The 20,669-nt window shown below is 37.9% G+C and overlaps 1 protein-coding gene, 1 long non-coding RNA gene and 2 other non-coding genes across 6 annotated transcripts in view; all 4 read right to left on the bottom strand.

Annotated features, from left to right (window-relative positions):
• LOC128579821 (uncharacterized) overlaps positions 1-10,068 on the bottom strand; it is a 57,596-nt gene extending 47,528 nt beyond the window's left edge. For all 3 annotated transcript variants that reach the window (XR_008378270.1, XR_008378272.1, XR_008378271.1), the window contains exons 1-2: positions 9,907-10,068; positions 7,846-8,476 (exon numbers count right to left, since the gene is read on the bottom strand). This is a non-coding gene — a long non-coding RNA (uncharacterized LOC128579821). The remainder of the gene's footprint in view (positions 1-7,845; positions 8,477-9,906) is intronic.
• LOC128580322 (small nucleolar RNA SNORD64) lies at positions 5,790-5,856 on the bottom strand. The gene has a single exon (XR_008378618.1). It is a non-coding gene; the product is annotated as a small nucleolar RNA SNORD64 (small nucleolar RNA).
• On the bottom strand, positions 8,225-8,296 carry LOC128580346 (small nucleolar RNA SNORD107). Its single transcript, XR_008378639.1, has one exon. It is a non-coding gene; the product is annotated as a small nucleolar RNA SNORD107 (small nucleolar RNA).
• Positions 10,069-11,320: 1,252 nt separating the features above from the next.
• Positions 11,321-17,327, bottom strand: SNRPN (small nuclear ribonucleoprotein polypeptide N). Its single transcript, XM_053581991.1, has 7 exons — positions 17,190-17,327; positions 14,858-15,009; positions 13,643-13,754; positions 13,044-13,196; positions 12,071-12,209; positions 11,597-11,722; positions 11,321-11,498 (listed from the first exon to the last, which is right to left on the bottom strand). The coding sequence occupies exons 1-7, from the start codon at positions 17,190-17,192 to the stop codon at positions 11,461-11,463; spliced, it is 723 nt and encodes a 240-aa protein (XP_053437966.1). The 5' UTR covers positions 17,193-17,327; the 3' UTR covers positions 11,321-11,460.
• Between the last annotated feature and the right edge of the window lie 3,342 nt (positions 17,328-20,669).

Below are 20,669 nucleotides of genomic sequence, written 5' to 3'. Positions count from 1 at the left end.
TCAGTCATCTCATGGAAAGAGTGTCTTTTCGATGTAATAAGTTTCCAGAGAAAATATCGTGGTCCACCTTTTTAGGTTGCATCAGAGTCCCTGACAGAGAGCCGCTTACTTGCCTCCTAGTTGGTATCATTTTTTAATAACTCTTCATTAACTGACAGTAAAATGTATAACACATTTAATAACATAAATGAATTTCAAATATTTCATATATTTACTTTCAAGTTATTTTTCTATTATCTGTTCATGTTTGTTCATTCTTAGAAAAAAATTTTTTTATATTGAGTTATAGATCATATACATATTACACAAATCAATAGAATAACCAGTATATTTTGCCAAACCAAAGAAATGATAGTTGCATTTTCACTTGTTTTTATGTGCTCAATTGCTGTTACTCGCTAATAAGTAAACCCTGTCTTATCCTCTCTAATAGCTATGCCCTCTTAATTTAATACAAAGCGGACAAGTTCAAGTGTCATCCCGCCAGATTTATTCTCCAGTGAGCTCGTCTGAATAAAGTGGAGACATCCAATAACAGACAGACTTTAGGGATCACCTTTTTTTCTTTTCTATGTACCTCTTTAATTTATTAAATAGACAACTTAGTTGAATTCTAGACAATTTACCTCAATGCTCTCAGCAATATGACAAAGGGAAATGAATACCCTTGTTCTTGACATAAGCCCTAACAAGGAATGGTAAAAATTAAGGCTGAAAGTAGGGCCAAACTTTGTCTCTATTCTATCAGAGAATAAATCTCTTGTATCTTCTGTTAATGCATGTATTGACTCTACCAAAAACTTTGATAACAATACATCAAAAATTGACTGACCCTTACACATATACTAGATGCCAATTATACTGTCCTGGGCCTTGGAGACAAAGTAGTAAAAAGAACACCAAGGCATCTGGATTAAAGGCTTGATTTGTTTTTTGTCTGTCTCTCTCTCTAAAGCAGCGGTTCTCAACCTGTGGGTCACCCACAGAAAATGTATTAAAGGGCTACAACATTAGAAAGATTGAGAACCACTGCTCTAAAGGAAAAATATCAGATAAGTTTGTCTATCACCTCTTAGAACCACATTTCTAAATAGTATCATGAAAGCATTATTCAGTAAGTCAAGGCTTTTATGGAAGTATCATCACTGTGAATTTCTTAGGGAAGAATGTTTTTGTTGTTATCTTGATTATCTTAGAGTCATAATTCCTCAATAGATAAAATACCCAGTATGTCTAAAATACTGAAATGCCACAGTGTTCAGCCAAGCTCACTAGAGAGGATTACACATTCAACAGATAATTAAAATAAAAAGTACAATGTCCCAAATTGGCTGCTAACTTACAATATAATCATAGTAACTCATTGACAGAAAAGTAAGCCCCAATTTTTTTAAACCCCCTGTGATTTCTGCTCATCTTATTCAGTCAATCCGAAGAAAGAAGTCTTACTTGAAGTCTGGGTTTTTGTTCAGTTTCTTTATCATGGAAGAATGATTCTGACTCAACAGGAACATATCCATATTCTTCAGCACTTCTAAACCTGAAAGAATCCCAACTAACATGCCTAATTTTACAAAGTTTCTGAGTAAAAGAAGACAGCCTATGTAACACTATTTCCAAAAAGAACCACCATAAAAAATTACTAAATTTCCAAAACCAAATACAGCATTTGTGGCCAATCTATAATACATATGCTAAAATTTCTCAAGAAAACAGTATTGATACCACCACTTTGTAACCCACTTAAAATGATCCAGAAGTGGATGCTTACCATAAAACAAAACAAAAAATAAAACAAACCATGCCTACTTGCAAAGTAATCCAAGTTTTGAAGATCCAAGTAACTGATATTAAACACAAACCAGATTACCTATCTCTAAAAGGGTACTAGGCAAAAATTACCACATCTAGGAAATCAACACACTATTCACTAAAATCACATCTTAAAATGTTATTCTTAATCTACTGTTTCCTGGAATTCTTATTTGTCTTCTTTTATCCCAAGAGAATTTAGTTGAATGAAATTCAGAATTAAATTCTAAATTTAGTCAAATTTAGTTGAATTTGATTTACGCTTAAGAGAAATTATCAAAACTAAGCTTATTTCTTCAAGTGAGGTACATAATGAATATTTCCAATTTGTTCTTATAAATGATATACAGTTTCATATTCCCATGGAATTTCTAGGAGTGTTTATATCCCACCATGCATTTGGTCACATTATTACTATCAATAATTCCTATTTCTTATAGAATTCCAAAGAAAATACAAATTAGTATAGTATTTTGCATTATTTTAATCACAGATAAAAACTTTCTTTGTTTTTTTTTTTTTTTTTTGTAGAGACAGAGTCTCACTTTATGGCCCTCGGTAGAGTGCCGTGGCCTCACACAGCTCACAGCAACCTCCAATTCCTGGGCTTAAGTGATTCTCTTGCCTCAGCCTCCCGAGCAGCTGGGACTACAGGCGCCCGCCACAACGCCCGGCTATTTTTTGGTTGCAATTTGGCCGGGGCCGGGTTTGAACCCGCCACCCTCGGTATATGGGGCCGGCGCCTTACCGACTGAGCCACAGGCGCCGCCCCGATAAAAACTTTCTTTTAAAATTCCCTGGTCCTTTTCACATTTATGTATATACCATAATACAACACTTCATTATGCTTTTCATGTCCATATAATTAAGAGTCACATAATAGCTCCTTCAAGAGAACCAATGTTTCAATGTCCTGAATATCACTTAGACCAGTGGTAACCAGGAACTCATTAAAAAATCGACTTTTCACACAGATTTACTAAGCCAGAAACTCTAAGTTAGGACACAGCAGACTGTTTTAATAAGTCCTCCAGGGGCGGTGCCTGTGGCTCAAAGGGGTAAGGCGCCGGCCCCATATGCCGGAGGTGGCGTATTCAAACCCAGCTCTGGCCAAAAACTGCAAAAAAAAGTCCTCCAGATGTTTCAGATGCACACTAAATTTTAATAAATATCAGCTTAACCAAAGATGCATAGAAATGTACACCCTTTTACTCATTCTAATAATTCAGCAAGAACAGACATTTAATCAGCTAATCACAACAATCTGAAGACACAACATACATATGGCCACCTCTCAAAAGGGAATAGAAGCTAACATGAAAAATCTGTCTGAGACTAATACTATGAAGGAAAATACAAATTGCCCGTAGATTATAATTCTGACTCCTAAACTTCCTACTGTTCCAAAATGTAAGCAGTAAAGCTTTCTTGGCTCGGCTCCTGTAGCTCTGCAGCTAGGGCACCAGCCATATACACCAAGGGTGGCAGGTTCGAACCCAGCCAGAGCCAGCTAAACAACAATGACAACTGCAACAAAAAATAGCCAGGCATTGTGGTGGGCACCTGTAGTCCCAGCTACTTGGGAGGCTGAGGCAAGATAATCACTTAAGCCCAAGAGTTTGAGGTTGCTGTGAGCTGTGATATTAAACACAAACCAGATTACCACAGCACTCTACCGAGGGTGATAAAGTGAGACTCTGTATCAAAAAAAGCTTTCTTGGGCAGTGCCTGTGGCTCAGTGAGTAGGGCGCTGCTGAGGGTGGCGGGTTCAAACCCAACCCTGGCCAAACTGCAACAAAAAAATAGCCGGGCGTTGTGGCGGGCGCCTGTAGTCCCAGCTGCTCCGGAGGCTGAGGCAAGAGAATCGCATAAGCCCAAGAGTTAGAGGTTGCTGTGAGCCGTGTGACGGCACTCTACCTGAGGGCGGTACAGTGAGACTCTGTCTCTACAAAAAAAAAAAAAAAAAGCTTTCTTACTGCCAACAAATGACACAATCCTGACCTTACTCTCAATTTATATGTCTTCATACAACTCAAGGACATGGTTCAACCATTTTAAACTTGGTTTCTTCCCTTCTTTCCCCATCTTCCCATTCACCAATGCATTAAACTATCTATTACTTCCATTACTCTCATCAAATCACTTCTATCATAAATTATAGCTTGACTGATCTCAGTTTTCCTTTGCAGAAATGGAAACTGTCTGCTGGTTCAAGAAATTAGTCTCAGGCTGGGCAACATGGTTCACGCCTGTAATCCTAATACTCTGGGAGGCCAGGACAGGTAGATTGCCTGAGCTCACAGGTTCAAGATCAGCCTGAGCAAGAGCAAGACCGTGTCTTTAAAAATAGCCAGGCGTTGTGGCAGGCACCTATAGTCCCAGCCACTTGGGAGGCTACAGCAAGAGACTCACGTGAGCCCAAGAGTTTGAGGTTGCTGCAAGCTATGACGCCACAGCACTCTACTTAGGGTGACAAAGTGAGATTCTGTCTCAAAAAAAAAGAAAGAAATGAGTCTCATTATCTCATAATCAAGGCAACCCTCCTACTACCATTCAGCTCCCCACCCCCCAAAAAAGCCACAAAAGAGGTCTTCTCTTCCAGCAATTATTATTTGAATTTCAGCCACAATGGGGTTATTTGTACTGAATCCTCTAGACTGCACCCAACATTTCAAGGTCAAAGAACCCATGTCATCACTATACCTCAACATATCCCATGTTCACTCCTTCTCTTTCTCACTTAACTGCTTGCTTCCTATCTAATTCATTTAGTAGAAGGGGGATAAGATCACTTTTCTCAATTCATTCAGCTTCTAGCTGTCTGCCTAGATCAGGAGCACTAAGAGAAACCAGACCAATCTGAAAGGTTATCAATACACTAATGTGTCTAACAGGAAAACAGGGACTTGATAAAGGCAAAAACTACAACAGAACTTAACTACCTTATTTTTTAAAAGAATGTTCACTTCTCTGAACCCCAACAGCTTTTCGGTATAAACCAAACACCAATTCTCACATGGTCAAACAGTATCAACACCCACATCTTTTATTAATATGTACATACATATTATGTACATACATAAACACTTAACACATATATAGACCTTTGAATATGACCTTGCTATATTCAACTGTCAATGGTATATTTTTTAAACATGCATTTTCTAAATTACCTGTTTACTCACTAAAAATCCCCTCACAAAAGCTACTAAAAGCAAAAAACAAGCATCTAATCACTGAATGCCAATGATATAATAAAAGACCTATGAGTCATAAGCAAAAATAAATAGTATACAATTATGTGAGATTAGAGACATCATTCAAAAAACACATGGTATGTAGCAAATTATTTCATCGAGGGCTCAGCATCAGAAAATTCAAAATGCCAATTTCATTCCCTTAAATGAATCACAGAGTCCAAAATGTGTGTTAAATCTTTATGTCTCACCAAGATACAGAAAATGGTAACTTAAGAATAGAATTAAAGGAGTCCCTCAAATGTAACTTTAGCATTTAGGCAAAAACATAAATTAAGTAAATTCTCATCAGTCCAAAACAATTATCTCACCAACAAACTAGCAATTTCTCAATTATGTGATGAATGGAGGAGCTGCCTCAGAGTGATAGGAAATATGATTAAGAAATTTCCATACAAGGTTGGACTAGGATGGTGACAGGAGGTGAAAAAAACATACTAGCTTCTTATTAATAAAAGTCACTGCTCTCTTGAAGTTATCATTTGAAATGCATAATGGAAAAACAAAGATGAGATATACCAATACTATGAACACAAAAACTCTGCAACAGAAAATTGTACTAATGGATCTAGAACCAACTTCCCCTACTCTAGTGGAAAAACTTACAGTGCCATTCTCCTTAGCCTACACAGTACTGATGAGAAAAAAACCTTGGGAAATTTACTAAGAACTTATATACAGAATATTTGTGTCATGAGTCCTTAGATTAATACTTAGGCTAGACTTCAGAGTAATCACATTGAGCTTTACTTCATCATGCTCATTAAACACAGCTCATCATAAATCTAGCCAAGGTCTTTCCCAAGGTTTTTCCCAATGAATAAAACAACTATGTAAAAAGACACCACCAGATAGCATATCACTACCCATGGGTTAGTATCTAGCTTGTAAGAATAATCAGATTTATGTGACAATGGATATGAAATAGCAACAATTATTCAAGTGACACAGAATTAGGGGGTGAACGTGAAGAAAATATAATTCATTTCCACAAGCAAATTATCTAATGAAATGAAATGAAAATATCCTAATGTTACCATGTATGGATGTTATCAACTTGCTATTCTCCCCGATAATTTAATGTACATCAATTTAAGAACAATATACAGCAAAATTTTCCAGAGTTAAGTATAAACAAATGGTATAGGATAAAGGAAGATGGGCTTCATTGTATTAAATGAAGGCTAGTTGAACAGATGAAGTACAAACTCCAACAGATTCTGAAGGCAATCTAAACTAAGTCCTAACATCTCTAACACAAGGAACCAAGATGATAAGGTAACACAATCCAAATTTTATGGATATTATAAAGGTCATACTACTTTTCCTGAAACATATCTCCTAGTACATATGAAATTACTGATTTCTGGAACTGTGTCCTTTCAACTTTATTTTTTCCACCAAAGAAAAAATGATCTAACAAAATAAACTCATGAAAGAGGCATACAAATCAATCATATGTAAGAAGGAAGACAGTTCAAAAATTCAGATGTAAAGTCTCCATCTTTCTTTAAGGTTGCATAATATTCCATGGTGTACATATACCACAATTTATTAATCCATTCATGGATCGATGTGCACTTGGGCTTTTTCCATGACTTAGCAATTATGAATAGGGCTGCAATAAACATTCTGGTACAAATGTCTTTGTTATGATGTGATTTTTGGTCTTCTGGGTATATGCCCAGCAGAGGAAATCTTACAGGGGTATATGCGAAACTCGGTAAATGTGGAATGTAAATGTCTTGGCACAGTAACTGAGATAATGCCAGGAAGGCTATGTTAACCATTATGATGAAAATGTGTCAAACGGTCTATGAAGCTAGTGTATCATGCCCTATGATTATATCAATGTACACAGCTATGATTTAATAAATAAATAAATAAATAAATAATTCAGATGTACAAATACCTACACTTTAGGTCACTATATTATCCTCAGCCATTAAATACAAAATGATCCACATTAAACAAACATCTGATTGAGCTATGGGGATCCTTCTTGCATCTGGGGCACTTAGTAGGGAACTCACTCACATTTTTATATTTAAATCATGCTCAGTCAATAAAATTAATTCAGCCTATCTTCTCCTAACCATTTCTATCTCACATTCGTTCTTAAAATCATAGGCAAGTAGGTATTATATTTAAAAAGCTAATTCCAATGCTCAAAAGAGATGATGCTGAAAGCGGAATAGAATTATTCTTCTAATTTATTATCTCTCACCTTGCTGTAAGACCACCTAGTCACTTTATCAATATATCATTTAAAACACTCCCCAGTTCACTTTCTGTTGGCTTATCAAACATATCTTCAGAACTTTATCTCAAATATTGCTCTATAATCAAGTACTCCTCACTCCTATAATCTCAAGTGGCACTTATGATTTCCACCTTTTATCCAAAAATAACAAACTGTAAATATCAAGGAAAGGTATGAAACAAAATAAGTACTGGTAAATACTACATAATTCAACTGACCTGTTTAGGAAGGGCTGGCTACTTCAGCGTGTAGGAGAAGGAAGTCAGATTAAATTAGACAGGCCTAGATTCTAATCAACTATTCCATCATAAGGAAGTACCTACAAATTTATTTTCTGATATAAATTTATTAATGCTGCATCAGTCTTTCTCTTAACATTTCTTTAAAACATCTATTTGCGTGATGAGCTATATACAAATGAATTAATTATAGACAAATTAAGAAAAAAGAAACACAAAATCAACTATCCTAAAACGTCAACAACATTCACGTGAAGTCATGTACCATACTCACTGTGTTCCACAATATCTGCTCCATAAATATTATTCCTCCTTCTTCCTGGACATCACTTAGAACCCTAGAACTGTGGCACATTTTTTATCCAAGATGTATAGTCTCATTTTACCATGTCCTTGTTTATGTCTCACTAGGTGCCTGCACCTTCTGTGATCCAAGGGTAAGTTTCCTTTTAGCTTTCAACAACATACAAAGTACAGAAAAAAGAAAAAAGAAATTAGCTCAGAGTATCCATGTAAATAAAGGATACGTGAGGAACTGGCAAAGTACAATACTACACTTTCCATTTCTATGTATTCAATGTTTTCATATGTCAAGCTAAGATTTTCTATTGAAAATCTTGAAACTGGAAAAATCTAGTGAGGCACTTTGACTGGTTTTCAGTGTCATTTTAAGCTCACATTTTGAAATCATTATGTTCAGACAAGGTCCTATGTCATCATGAACCTAGCCAAGGCCTCTGCAATATACTCTTACTTGTCTTTACAAGGTTATTTTACCTGAGTGATTTATGTTTCTGTCCTAAAAGCAGCTAATATGATTTTCAGCCTCGTTGCGACACTATTCGTTAGGATCCACACAGCAGAAAACTCAGGATCAAATTCTCTCTTCCTTTCTGAGTCATCAACTAAGTGGGCAAAAGAGTATTACATGAGTCTGAAAAAGGTGCAACTTACAAATACATCACTTCAGTTTCTTGTCATTCTCCCATTACAAGAAAAACTCATGAAAACGTATTTTGGCTTTGTTTCAAAAAAGTAATCTACTAAGCATTATTATGCATATGAACAGGACCAAGGGAGCTAGAATATAAGTGTGAGCAAGACTGAATATAGCAACATATCAGCAACTGGATAAAACACATTTGAAAATCTCACTTGCCTCATTCTTGCCCTTAATATTTCTTAAAACATCATAAGACCGTAATTGACTACTATAATTGACGTGTTGAAATCAGTAAAGGTTATCACCTAGATGAACACAGTAGATTAAATAAGTGATTATGAAATTTGTAGAAGAAGCACTATTATCCCATAATTATTTATGTATATTAGTTTATACTTGTAATATTCTATTAGAAGAGCCTTAAAGAAACAAAACACTAGTATATTAATTAGAAGACTTCTAAAATTGTATATCATAATATTAATTAAGAACTACTGAAGTTGGGCGGCGCCTGTGGCTCAGTGAGTAGGGCGCCAGCCCCATATGCCGAGGGTGGTGGGTTCAAACCCAGCCCCGGCCAAACTGCAACAAAAAAATAGCCGGGCGTTGTGGCGGGCGCCTGTAGTCCTAGCTGCTCGGGAGGCTGAGGCAAGAGAATCGCATAAGCCCAAGAGTTAGAGGTTGCTGTGAGCCGTGTGATGCCACGGCACTCTACCGAGGGTGGTACAGTGAGACTCTGTCTCTACAAAAAAAAAAAAAAAAAAACTACTGAAGCTCACAAAAGCACGTAACTTCTTGAGTAACTTTTGAAATCCTTACAGTATCATGACCAGTTTACCTGTCATATGAACACAGAATATCTCAAATACTTCATAACCTATGGTAAGGTACAATAACTACTAAATCCCAAGAATTCCATTTGAAACTGTTCTGCAAACCACAATGAAAACATTTATCAAACATGATAATCAACATGAACATATTTGTGGATTTAAGATTTCATAAAATACATGTATCAGGAAATCAGAAGTTGTTACCAAACCAAGTTCTAGATGAGACATCCAAGATTTGAACATAAGAACCTAGGATGATTTCTAGGTAACACAAAGCATTTACAACCAAGAATGTTATATTGATGTGTCCCTAATGGGATCCTACAGAAGCTCAGAATTAGCAATCCATAACAAAAGATTCACACACCAATCTTAAACTCCCCCTCAACCATATTAAAATCTATGTCCCAAGTTGTCTTCTTTTATACTAGTATAACTCATAAACTATGAAGGTTCTCAAAAAGTCAAGTAAGCTTTGGGAAAAAGATAATAGTATTACCACCACCAAAACAGCTATTAGAAGCAAATACCGTACAGGTCTAGAGCTTTTATAACTCACCTTCAACTTACAAACCAGTCATTTTTAGTTAAAAAAGCATTAAAAACAGGTTTTCCTCAATTTTGCTGCATGATCACACATGTCAAAATCTCAGGGTCATCCATATCAGCAGATCTATTCAAGGAGAAATGCTTCCCTACAAAAAACAAAAAAGTGTCACAATTAATAGTAGTTCTAAGTGCAGACTGAGGAGAAAATATAGGCCTTCACCTACCACCCACACGAATCTGAAAAAGGTGATGTCATTTGTTTACTTTATGCTCCTTATCTGAGAAGGACCATCAATCTTGGGACAACTTTGGGAGAGACCATATAAAGTTGGTGACTACAACAACAGTCACTTTGATGATTTCTTTTCTTTGGAACCTTTCCACCTGCAAGCACATGACTTAAAAGATGGAAAATGTATCCAACAACTACTGCAGGTACATTCAAAAGAGAAAATAAAATTCTAGTCAGCTTACCTCTATTGTATTATGGAGCTAGCACCAATCTCTAACAATAGTACTGAAAAGCTAACTCCTATAATCAATATGGATAACTCACTCACTGCCTAGTTGAAACCTTAGCAGCAAAACCTAAAATCTCCTCCCTCTTCCCTCCTAAAACGTACTTATTTGTTCAATAACTAACTCAAACTGGACCTAGTTACAAGGGCATTCCTTAACTATTTAACTCAAGAGTTTCTCTGATACAGAGACTCTGTCACTCTGATACAGGTGAATATAAGCATAATTTGTACTTTGGTATGCCAAATGTATTTTAGGGTCTATAATATAGACCCTAAATAAATGTTTATTATAAGGAATAGAACACATTACCTCAAATATGCAATCCCCTGCCTCACAGTACTGAGGCTCTGCCAGTCATTTAGTAATTTATAAATGAATACTTACTGGTAGAGAATGGTTATTTCAGTATTAAGTCCTCAGTTCTGTTCACAGGACACTGTAAAAACTGAAATTCCAAGTTCCACAGAAAGCAATGATCCAAATTCCAAATGCTTTGATTTAATGAGTGTAAGTCTGATTCAGTACCACAATTCCCATAAGTACAAAGATGGCCTTACAAGGCTTTTCATGCCATCCTCACTTCCCTTCAGATAATGCTGATAGTTAAGTGAGAGGCAGGAGGTCAAGTTTGAAGTAGCGCAATCACTTAAACCCCCCGGGTCATGAGTTGCCTTAATTTATAAGGGTTATTACCCAACACCAGTCAAATCACAAAATGAAGGGCAGGAAGCAGGAACAAGTATCACAACCATTAAATCCTAAGAATCAAAGAGAAAATAATTTGAATGAATTGCTTAATAGGAATTGCCTTATTCACAATTATCTTCAAGACTAGAAAAACTCCAGTTTTGACATTAACCTCAACAAAATTTAAAAAAAAAATGTACAACAGTACCTCACAGTTTAATTTCTCTATGCATTTATTATTAGCTATTATTAATGCAGAAAGGGGACAAAAAGCTCATAAACACTCTACACAATTTCACAAGACACACTGTGGGGTAAGGGGGAGTAACTGAGATGTATCAATAGTATCAGTATCCTAAGGTCTGGGAGGACGCATTCCTGGGGGAGGTGGACCTGAAAAGGAAACAAAAAGCACATAGCACAATTAGAAAAAGATCTTATATATATTCAGGTGCCTGGCTGGCTAATTGAGCCCCTATGCTCCCACTCACCTCTAATTCCTGGTGGAGGGGGTCTCATTCCTGGAGGGGGCATACCTATTGGTGTCCCTCGAGCAGGGGGAAGTCCAATTGGTGGGCCCATGGGTGGTCTCATACCAGGTGGAGGAGCCATAATGCCTATAACAAAAATGGCAGACATAAAGGGCCCATAAATTGGCTTGGGAAAGTAAGAATTTGGTCCAAATAATCCACAAAGAAATGGCCCAGACAATAATGAGAGGGTCAAGTCATTTCTCATAGACCATTACGCTTACACATCATCTCCAATTCAAAATAGTCCACAAGCCTCTAATTAAAAAACGGTATGTGAAAAAGGGAAACATACTCTCTAAATTCCATTATCAGGTGCTTAAGGTACATCTTCATTCATTAACTTCTTTTTCAGTGTCTTTTTAATCATTATTTCCTCAAGAGACATAATATCTCACAAGAAACCCAAATTCTTCTTGCTCACCATTACCTTACCTGGAGGTGGTGTTGCTCTGCCTACAGGAGGAGGTGGGGTCCCTCGTCCTGGGGGATACTGGGTTGGGGCTCCAGCAATGCTGGCAGTAGCAGCAACGGCAGCAGCTGCTACGGTGCCTCTTCCCTGTGGAGTCATTACCTGAGGAAGCATGGCCAGAAAGATAGTAAAAGTGAGGCACATCCTCACATTGTTCAAACACACAAAATAAATAGTATAAAAAACCTATTAAATACAAACAATTATTGCAATTTTGCATTTCATTCATTATCTCCATCTTTTTTTTTAAACCCTGGTACTCTACTATCTAATAAGTCCTTTTGTCCTTTCTCAACTCTGGTATATTCATCCAAATTCTTTTTACTTCCCCAGCAATAGTGGCAAGTTAATCCTATCAAAGTACCTTTACTCACGCAATGACCAAATGCTGCTTACACAGTATGACATGTAAAGTTAGGTTTTTAAATCTCCTGAGTATGCCCAATGGAAGCTGGGAAGTCCTGAGACTCCCCTAAAAGGCTAGAGCATGGGGTGGCTTCACCGAGCATAAGCATAAGACAATAATGTTTTATTTGATAAGTTAGTGTATATGGAAAAGTTGAACACTGTATATCCTCTACCTAGATCAAACAATTCTTAGCATTTTGCCATTTCTGTTGGCTGTCTATCTGTAAGTTTAAATGTATTGTGGAACCATTTCAACAGGAAGTTGTGGAGATACTGAACCATTTGAAAGTAAGTTGCAGGCATTGTAACATTTTGCAACTAATACTTTACAACATAACATTTCATAATTGTTAATAAATACTTAAACATGTTTCCTCAGAATAAGACCACTATCCTTCCCCAAGCCTAAAACTAACAAAGTCATTATTATGTCTAAGAAAATTAACTGTGTATTCTATCAGGTTTTTAAATCTCCTCATATTCTGCCACATTCTGCCAATAAAAAGAAACCCTCTCCTAGTTCCTCACCTGCTGGGATGGTCCCCCAACTCCTCGGACTGGACCTGCTAACCCAGCAGGAGCCTGGGGAATTGGTACACCAGCTGGTACTCCTCTGCCAGCTGCCCTACCAACTCCAGGGCCTCCTGCAGCTCCAGCAAGTGGTACTCGAGCGATGCCAGTCTGAAACAAGAAAATTTATAGCTTAGATACAAATAATTTATCCAAGTTCTCATAAGTCTTATTCAAAAGTCATTCCTCCCTACCATATCCCCACACCATTTCATATTAGTTGAGAATTCAAGTTAATAAGTATAGAATAGAAGTGCCTTGCAGATTCCTAAACTGTATATGGTTCTCAAATCAATTTTTATAACCATACAAGGTAAAAGTAAGTCAGATTATCTTACCCTTATCTATAAGTGTCCATCAGATAGAATAACTCATCAAAAAAAGCTTTAATCCCTAAAAGTACAGATAACCAAAAACTGACATCAAGTGCTATACACATTTCATTTGACAACTGTGTACTGTGCCTCCAGCGTGTGGGCTCTGATTTCAGATATATGAAATACTTTTAAAAATGTTCTCACACACTTAAATTCTTTCCTTCCCTATGTCTTCCTTACATCTTTGGGGGGCGGCCCCTCCACAGTCATGGATACCAAGTTCTCCCCACGCAGCAACACCAGACCCAAAACCCGCTTTTCTTCACGTTCTGGCTGCTTTGCATTCTTTGGCCTATAAATCAGAAATAAATTTCAGTTACATAAATCGTAGTGACCTCTAGATCACTCAATCACCCAAATATTCATGAAGTATCAAAGAAAACAATAACTTATGACATTTACCTGCAACCCAAAAATAACTAGAAATACCTCTAGACTCATAATAACATACAAGGATAAAGAGTGAAGTTATTTTGTTTAACTTCAGTCTTTTTTCTAAAGGTTTCCTTGATGTTATGCGATAGCATACCTAAATTATTCTATAAAATGACATGCCTAAACCTTTCAAGATATTCAAAATTGAAATGTCAGTTTTCACATTAGGAAGGGAGATAACTTTTTAAAAACTATTTAACTAAATAACTAAATTTTGGGCAGTGCCTGTAGCTCAAAGGAGTAGGGCTCCAGCCCCATATACCAGAGGTGGCAGGTTCAAACCCAGCCCAGCTAAAAACTAAATAACTAAATCTTAATGATAGTTAATATGTAGTAAAGAAGTGAAGTAAGGAAATTGAAACAGTAATAGCAAAGAAGGAATACCAAGTTGTAATCATATCCCAACCCCTACCATGAAGAATGATTCACTATTTAAACCAAGATTTCTTTAGTCTAAGACTATAACAGAAAGCTAGGCATGGAAGGCGGAGGCAGGTGCATTACTTAAGCTCAGGAGACTAGCCTGAGCAAGACTAAGTCTGTCTGTACTAAAAATAGAAAAAGTAGCCAGGTGTTGTGGCAGGTTCCTGTAGTATCAGCTACTTGGGAAGCTGAGGCAGTAAGGTCACTTTGAACCCAGGAGTTTCAGGTTGCTATAAGCCATGATAACACCATGGCACTCAACCCCAGGGAGACAGAGTGTGACTCCTTCTCAAAAAAACAAAAGCAAACACACAACACGCAAAGGCTGTAACAGAAGCAAACCAATTAATAACAAGTTCTCAATTTGTAAAATAAATATAACCTGATCATTTTTTATATTAGTTTTATTCCTACTAAATCCATGAATGTTTTTACAAACTTAAAATAGTTTGGAATCAAAGACTCTGACTAATTCAAGCTCTGGACTTTCCTTTCTACTGCCTCTACCTATATTATCCAAACCTAATCTGGCCTTACTTGATCTTCCTGAACTCATCACAATCACAGAGAATCAAATTCATATGTTTGTCAAAAGCCTTGAAGGTGCCAATGAAGATCCGGCCATCTTGCAGGATACATCTCATTCTATAGTCAATGTGCTGCAGCATCTTGCTACTCTTGCCCACAGTCTGGAAGTAGTAAGATAAAAAGAGCCGATGATCAGTTTGTCTGCGGCCTCCTTTTCCAACCTTTTCCCATTTCTCACCCACTCCTATATAATCCAAATCTGGTTTCCTTAATTAAATAAGCCTCTAATTTTCAAATAATTTGTCCATGTTTAATTAAATAAACCTCATTATTTTTCCAATAATTTTTCCATACTTAACTCATACTTAACCAAATTTCGATTCAGAACAACTATCCTTCTCTAAATAAGAAACCCTGTACTTCTCAAAATCCTAGAAATCATTCTCATCATGATAAATTAAAATTCTACCCAAAAAATGATCTTCAAGTCCAGCTCACTTTAAGGTATTTGATTTTAGTCCCCTTTTCTTTCCCAATTCTAATCCAAAATACCACTTCCTAATCCAACTGACCATGAGGACTATTTTTTTACCCCTGTTCAAATTCCTGCCTTTATTAAAAACTTTACAACTCTGGCTCAGTGCCTGTAGCACATTGGTTATGGTGCCAGCCACATACACTGAGGCTGGCAGCTTCAAACCAAGCCTGGACCAGCTAAAACAACAATGACAACTGCAACAAAATATGGCCTGGCGTTATGGCGGGCACATGTGGTCCCCGCTACTTGGGAGGCTGAGGCAAGAGAATCACTTAAGCCCAGGGGTTGGAGGTTGCTGTGAGCTGTGACGCCATTGCACTCTACCAAGGGTGACATAGTGAGATTCTGTCTCAAAAAAAAAAACAACTTACAACTCCCATCAACTCAATGCAAGATGCAAGAATGATGCACTAATTCTTAGTTCTTCTAAGAACTGTTAAGTTCCATCATACCCACAACCCTATTATTCTGCAGTTAGGATCAGTGTTTCTTTGCCTTCTTTCTCTTTCATTGGTTCCCCTTAGGCATGTTTTAGATTTTTATCCTAATCACTCATCATACTTCTGAAATTGTAATATGCAGATATGCTGCATATAGTATTTTTACATAATATATTTGGAGGACCACAAAGCATTATAAAGCCTGAGACTGTTTTTTCCTATCTCAAGAACCAAAATTCACCCTCTTGCGGGCATTTACCATTCTCTTTGGGAAAGCATGAACTAGACTGTCTATTCTTACTCAACTAACTCAAACCAAAGTAATCTCTACTTAGAATTCTAACTCTGTCTCCAGACTGTTTTTCTCTGTACTACCGAAGCTCTAGCCTCACAGTTTTCAAAATGGTGTTTCTGTCTTCTGTAATATGACCTAAGAGTCTCTCACCTATAAGATGGTCTCTTGCAACTATAATAATAACTAAAGACTTGGCCAGGCATGGTGGCTCACACCTGCAATCCATCTCTAAAAAATAGCTGGGCATTGTGGACGCCTGTAGTCCCAGCCACTTGGGAGGCTGAGGCAAGATGGCTTGAGCCCAGGAGTTGGAGGTTGCCTTAGCAGTCTACCCAGGGTGACAAAGTGAGATACTGTCTTAAAAAAAAAAAAAAAAAAAAAACTTCTGTATTTTTTTACATCATAAAAAAAATCTCTCAAGGCTGGGCGTGGTGGCTCACACCTGTAGTCCCAGTGCTGTGGGAGGCCGAGGCAGGTGGATTGGCTGAGCTCAAAGGTTCGAGACCAGTATGAACAGCAGTGAACCAGAGTAAGACCCCATCTATACTAACATCAAAAACATCGCCAGAGTAAGAAGAAAATGAACAACAAAAAAAAGTACTTCAAACGAAGAAGAATGAACAAGGAAGCTGAAATTAAAAATAAAAAAAAAAAAATCTCTCAAGATGGCTTCCAGGGTGGTGCCTGTGGCTCAGTGAGTAGGGTGTTGGCCCCATATACAGAGGGTGGCGGGTTCAAACCCGGCCCTGGCTAAACTGCAACAAAAAAATAGGCAGGCATTGTGGCGGGAGCCCAACTACTTGGGAGGCTGAGGCAAGAGAATCATTTAAGCCCAAGAGTTTGAGGTTGCTATGAGCTGTGACACCACAGCACTGTATCAAGGGCGACACTCTTGCCTTAAAAAAAAAAAAAGAAATTGCTCATGTCCAGTTGTTGCAGTGAGAATCCATATCCACAAATATATCCTTATTTCTTACATTCAGAACTCAAAATCACCCCACATGCCAGCAAGTATTCCTTTGGGCCTTTACAAAGCTCCTCATCCTTCTAACTTAATGTACATCTTACCATGATTGCTGCTCCACCAAATCTGATGTCCACAGTTAAAACTTCTTGATTAAAGACCAAAGGGAAGGCTATGGATAAAGGTGTGATGCAGGATTTCCTAGAAATAATGCAAGCTGAGCAGACACTTCAAACAGTAGATGAAGCCTGTAGAGGAAAGCGTGTTATAGCTTGGCATGTTCAAAAACATCCTTCCTGTTATATACCCATGCCCACACCAAGGTACTACCAAATTTCACTAGTCCCCATCTTAACTTATACATTTGACACAAACAGGATTCACAAAACTCATTTTATTTAGCAAATTTTTTTTTTAGACAGAGTCTCACTATGTTGCCCTCACTAGAGTGATGTGGCGTCACAGCTCTCAACAACCTCAAATTCTTTGGGCCCAAGCAATTCTCCTGCCTCAGCCTCCCAAGTAGCTGGGACTACACATGCCCACCACAACACCAGGCTATTTTTTTGTTGCAGTTGTCATTGTTGTTTAGCTGGCCCAGGCTGGGTTAAAACCCACCAGCCTTGGGGCATGTGGCCGGCGCCATAACCACTATGCTATGAATGCTGAGTATATTTAGCAATTTTTTTTTTTTTTTTGAGACAGAATCTCACTATGTTGCCCTCAATAGTGCTATGTTGTCCCAGCTCACAGCTACCTCAAACTCTTGGACTTACGTGATTCTCTTGCCTCAGCCTCCCAAGTAGCTGGGACCACAGGAGCCTGCCACAACACCTGGCTATTTTCTTTTCTTTTCTTTTTTTTTTTTTTTTTTTTTTGCTGTTTTTGGCTAGGGCTGGGTTTGAACCCGCCACCTCCAGTATATGGGGCCAGTGCCCTACTCCACAGGCGCCACCCCATGCCCAGTTATTTTTCTGTTGCAGTTGTCATTGTTGTTTTAGCTGGCCCGGGCTGGGTTTGAGCCCACCAGCCTCTGTGTATGTGGCATGCTGTGCTACCGGCACCAAACCCTATTTAGTAATTCTAAAGTGTTTCTTTTTTTTTATTGTTAGGGATTCACTGTGGGTACAAAGAATTAGGTTACACTGATTGCATTTGTTAGATAAAGTCCCTCTTATACTTGTATCTCACCCCTAAGAGGTGTGCCATATACCGTAACCCCCAGCCTCCCTCTCTACCCCATCCTAGCTACTTTATTCCCTTACCCCACTCCTTGTATTAGCTCATCTACTGCTTTTATATTAGATTTGAGTATATTGGATTCTTGCTTCTCCATTCTTGTGACACTTTACTAAGAAGAATGTGATCCACCTCTATCCAGATTAATACAAAAGATGTGAAGTCTCCATCTTTTTAAACAGCTGAATAGTATTCCATGGTATACATATGCCACAGCTTGTTAATTCATTCCTGGGTTGGTGGGCAGTTAGGTTGTTTCCACATTTTTGTGATTATAAATTGAGCTTCGATAAACAGTATAGTACAAATTAATTCTCAAGTGTTTCAAATGTTAAAGGACAAAGAGGGTCTCATATGCCTGCAATGTTAGCCAATAAACAGAGATCTGGATAGGCCCACCAAACTTTGACAGAAGGCTAGCAAAAAAATACTGAAGAACAGTGAAAGTAGTCTCTACAAGACTATTCTGTTCTTCTATTTCCAAAATTTCAGTTTATACATACTGTTTCACCGTAAACACCACAATAATCCTTATTTTAAATAATTATCAGCACAACTCAGAGATAATATATTACAACATCTACAATTAAAAAGTTAATTCCTAAACTATTCAGATGGGCATCTTTAGGGTGGGAGCTAAAGTTAAAAAAGAGTACGAATGAGAGATAGGGCCAGGCATGGTGGCTCATGCCTATAATCCCAGCACTTGGGAAGCTAGACAGAGAGATTGCCTGAGCTCACGATTTCAAGACCAACCTGAGCAAAAGTGAGACCCCATCTATAAGAAATAGCCAGGTGCTATGGCAGGCACCTATAGCCCTCCCACCTGTATGGGAGGCTGAGGCAGAAGAATCACTTGAACCCAAGAGTTTGAGGTTGCTGTGAGCTAAGATGCCATGACACTCTACCAAAGGTGAACAAGTGAGAATCTGTCACCAAAAAAAAAAAAAAAAAAAAGAGAATGAGATACAGGAGGTGAAGGTCACTTAGGACCTAAAATAACCAGACCAGCTGTGGCACGTCTGCCCTAGCCTGACAGACTCCATCTTATTCTCACAACATGTGCTTTTACAAATAACATCAAAAATAAGTTTCACGAGTAGTGCCTATAGCTCACACTGGGGCTGGAAGGTTTGAACCTGGCCCCGGGCCAGATGAAACAACGATGGGCTCAGCACCTGTACCTCAAGAAGCCAAGGCTTCAGCCACATACACCAGAGCTGGCAGGTTTGAATCCAGCCCAGGCCTGCCAAACAACAATGACAACTACAACCAAAAAATGGCTGGGTATTGTGGCGGGTGCCTATATTCCCAGCTACTTGGAAGGTTGAGGCAAAAGAATCACTTGAGCCCAGGAGTTGGAGGTTGCTGTAAGCTGTGATGCGATGGCACTCTACCCAGCATGACAGCTTGAGGCTCTGTCTCAAAAAAAAAAAAAAAAAAAAGGACAAAAAAAAAAATTGCCAGGCATTGTGGCAGGCCCTATAGTTCCAGCTACTTGGGATACTGAAACAAGCGAATCTCTTAAGCCTAAGAGTTTGAGGTTGCTGTGAGCTGTGACACCACAACACTCTACCCAGGGTGACAGCTTGAGACTCTGTCTCAAAAATATAATAAAAAAATGAAAAGTAAATAAATAATATATACGTATAAATTTATAAGACTATGAACTGAATTGAGAAGCCAAAACATTTCCAGGTATAAAAAGCAAAAAAAAAAAAAAAGAAAAGAAAAGAAAACAATTGTGCACACAAATACATTGATAATTGCTCTTATTTTAGGAACAGCTGGAGAGAGATTAAGTCCCACAGTCTGCTTGCAACTATATCTAGTAACCACAAAATTACTACAGAAATTTGAGTATAAAGGGTTCAACTACAAAGTATTTCTCAGAAAATTTATTTTCTTCCTAGATTTAATCTCAAAATAGTGACCATAAACAGGCATAATTAATTCAAGTTAAGAGATAATACATTAAAAACAAAAATAAGGACGGGTGGTAGCTTACGCCTATAATCCTAGCACTCTCAGAGGCCAAGACAGGTGGATTACTGTAGCTCCTGAGACTAACCTGAGCAAGACCCTGTCTCTACCAAACATAGAATAGCCTGGCATTGTGGTGAGTGCTTATAGTCTCAACTACTTGGGAGGCTAAGGCAAGAAAGATCACTTGAGCCCAGGCGTATGAGGTTGCTATGAGCCATGACAGTCTAGCCTATAGCACCAGTGATACTGTGTCTCAAAAAAAAAAAAAAAAAAAGGAAAATCTTTAAGGGAACTCATTCATAATACTTCTTCCTCTCTCATTTTCTAAACAAGTATAGAATGCCTTCATTTCTGAAGGT

Source organism: Nycticebus coucang, chromosome 2 (genome assembly GCF_027406575.1).
Source record: "Nycticebus coucang isolate mNycCou1 chromosome 2, mNycCou1.pri, whole genome shotgun sequence".
NCBI lineage: Eukaryota > Metazoa > Chordata > Mammalia > Primates > Lorisidae > Nycticebus > Nycticebus coucang.
The sequence above is the reverse complement of the archived record's forward strand: the minus strand, read 5'-3'. Positions and strand labels throughout refer to the sequence as shown.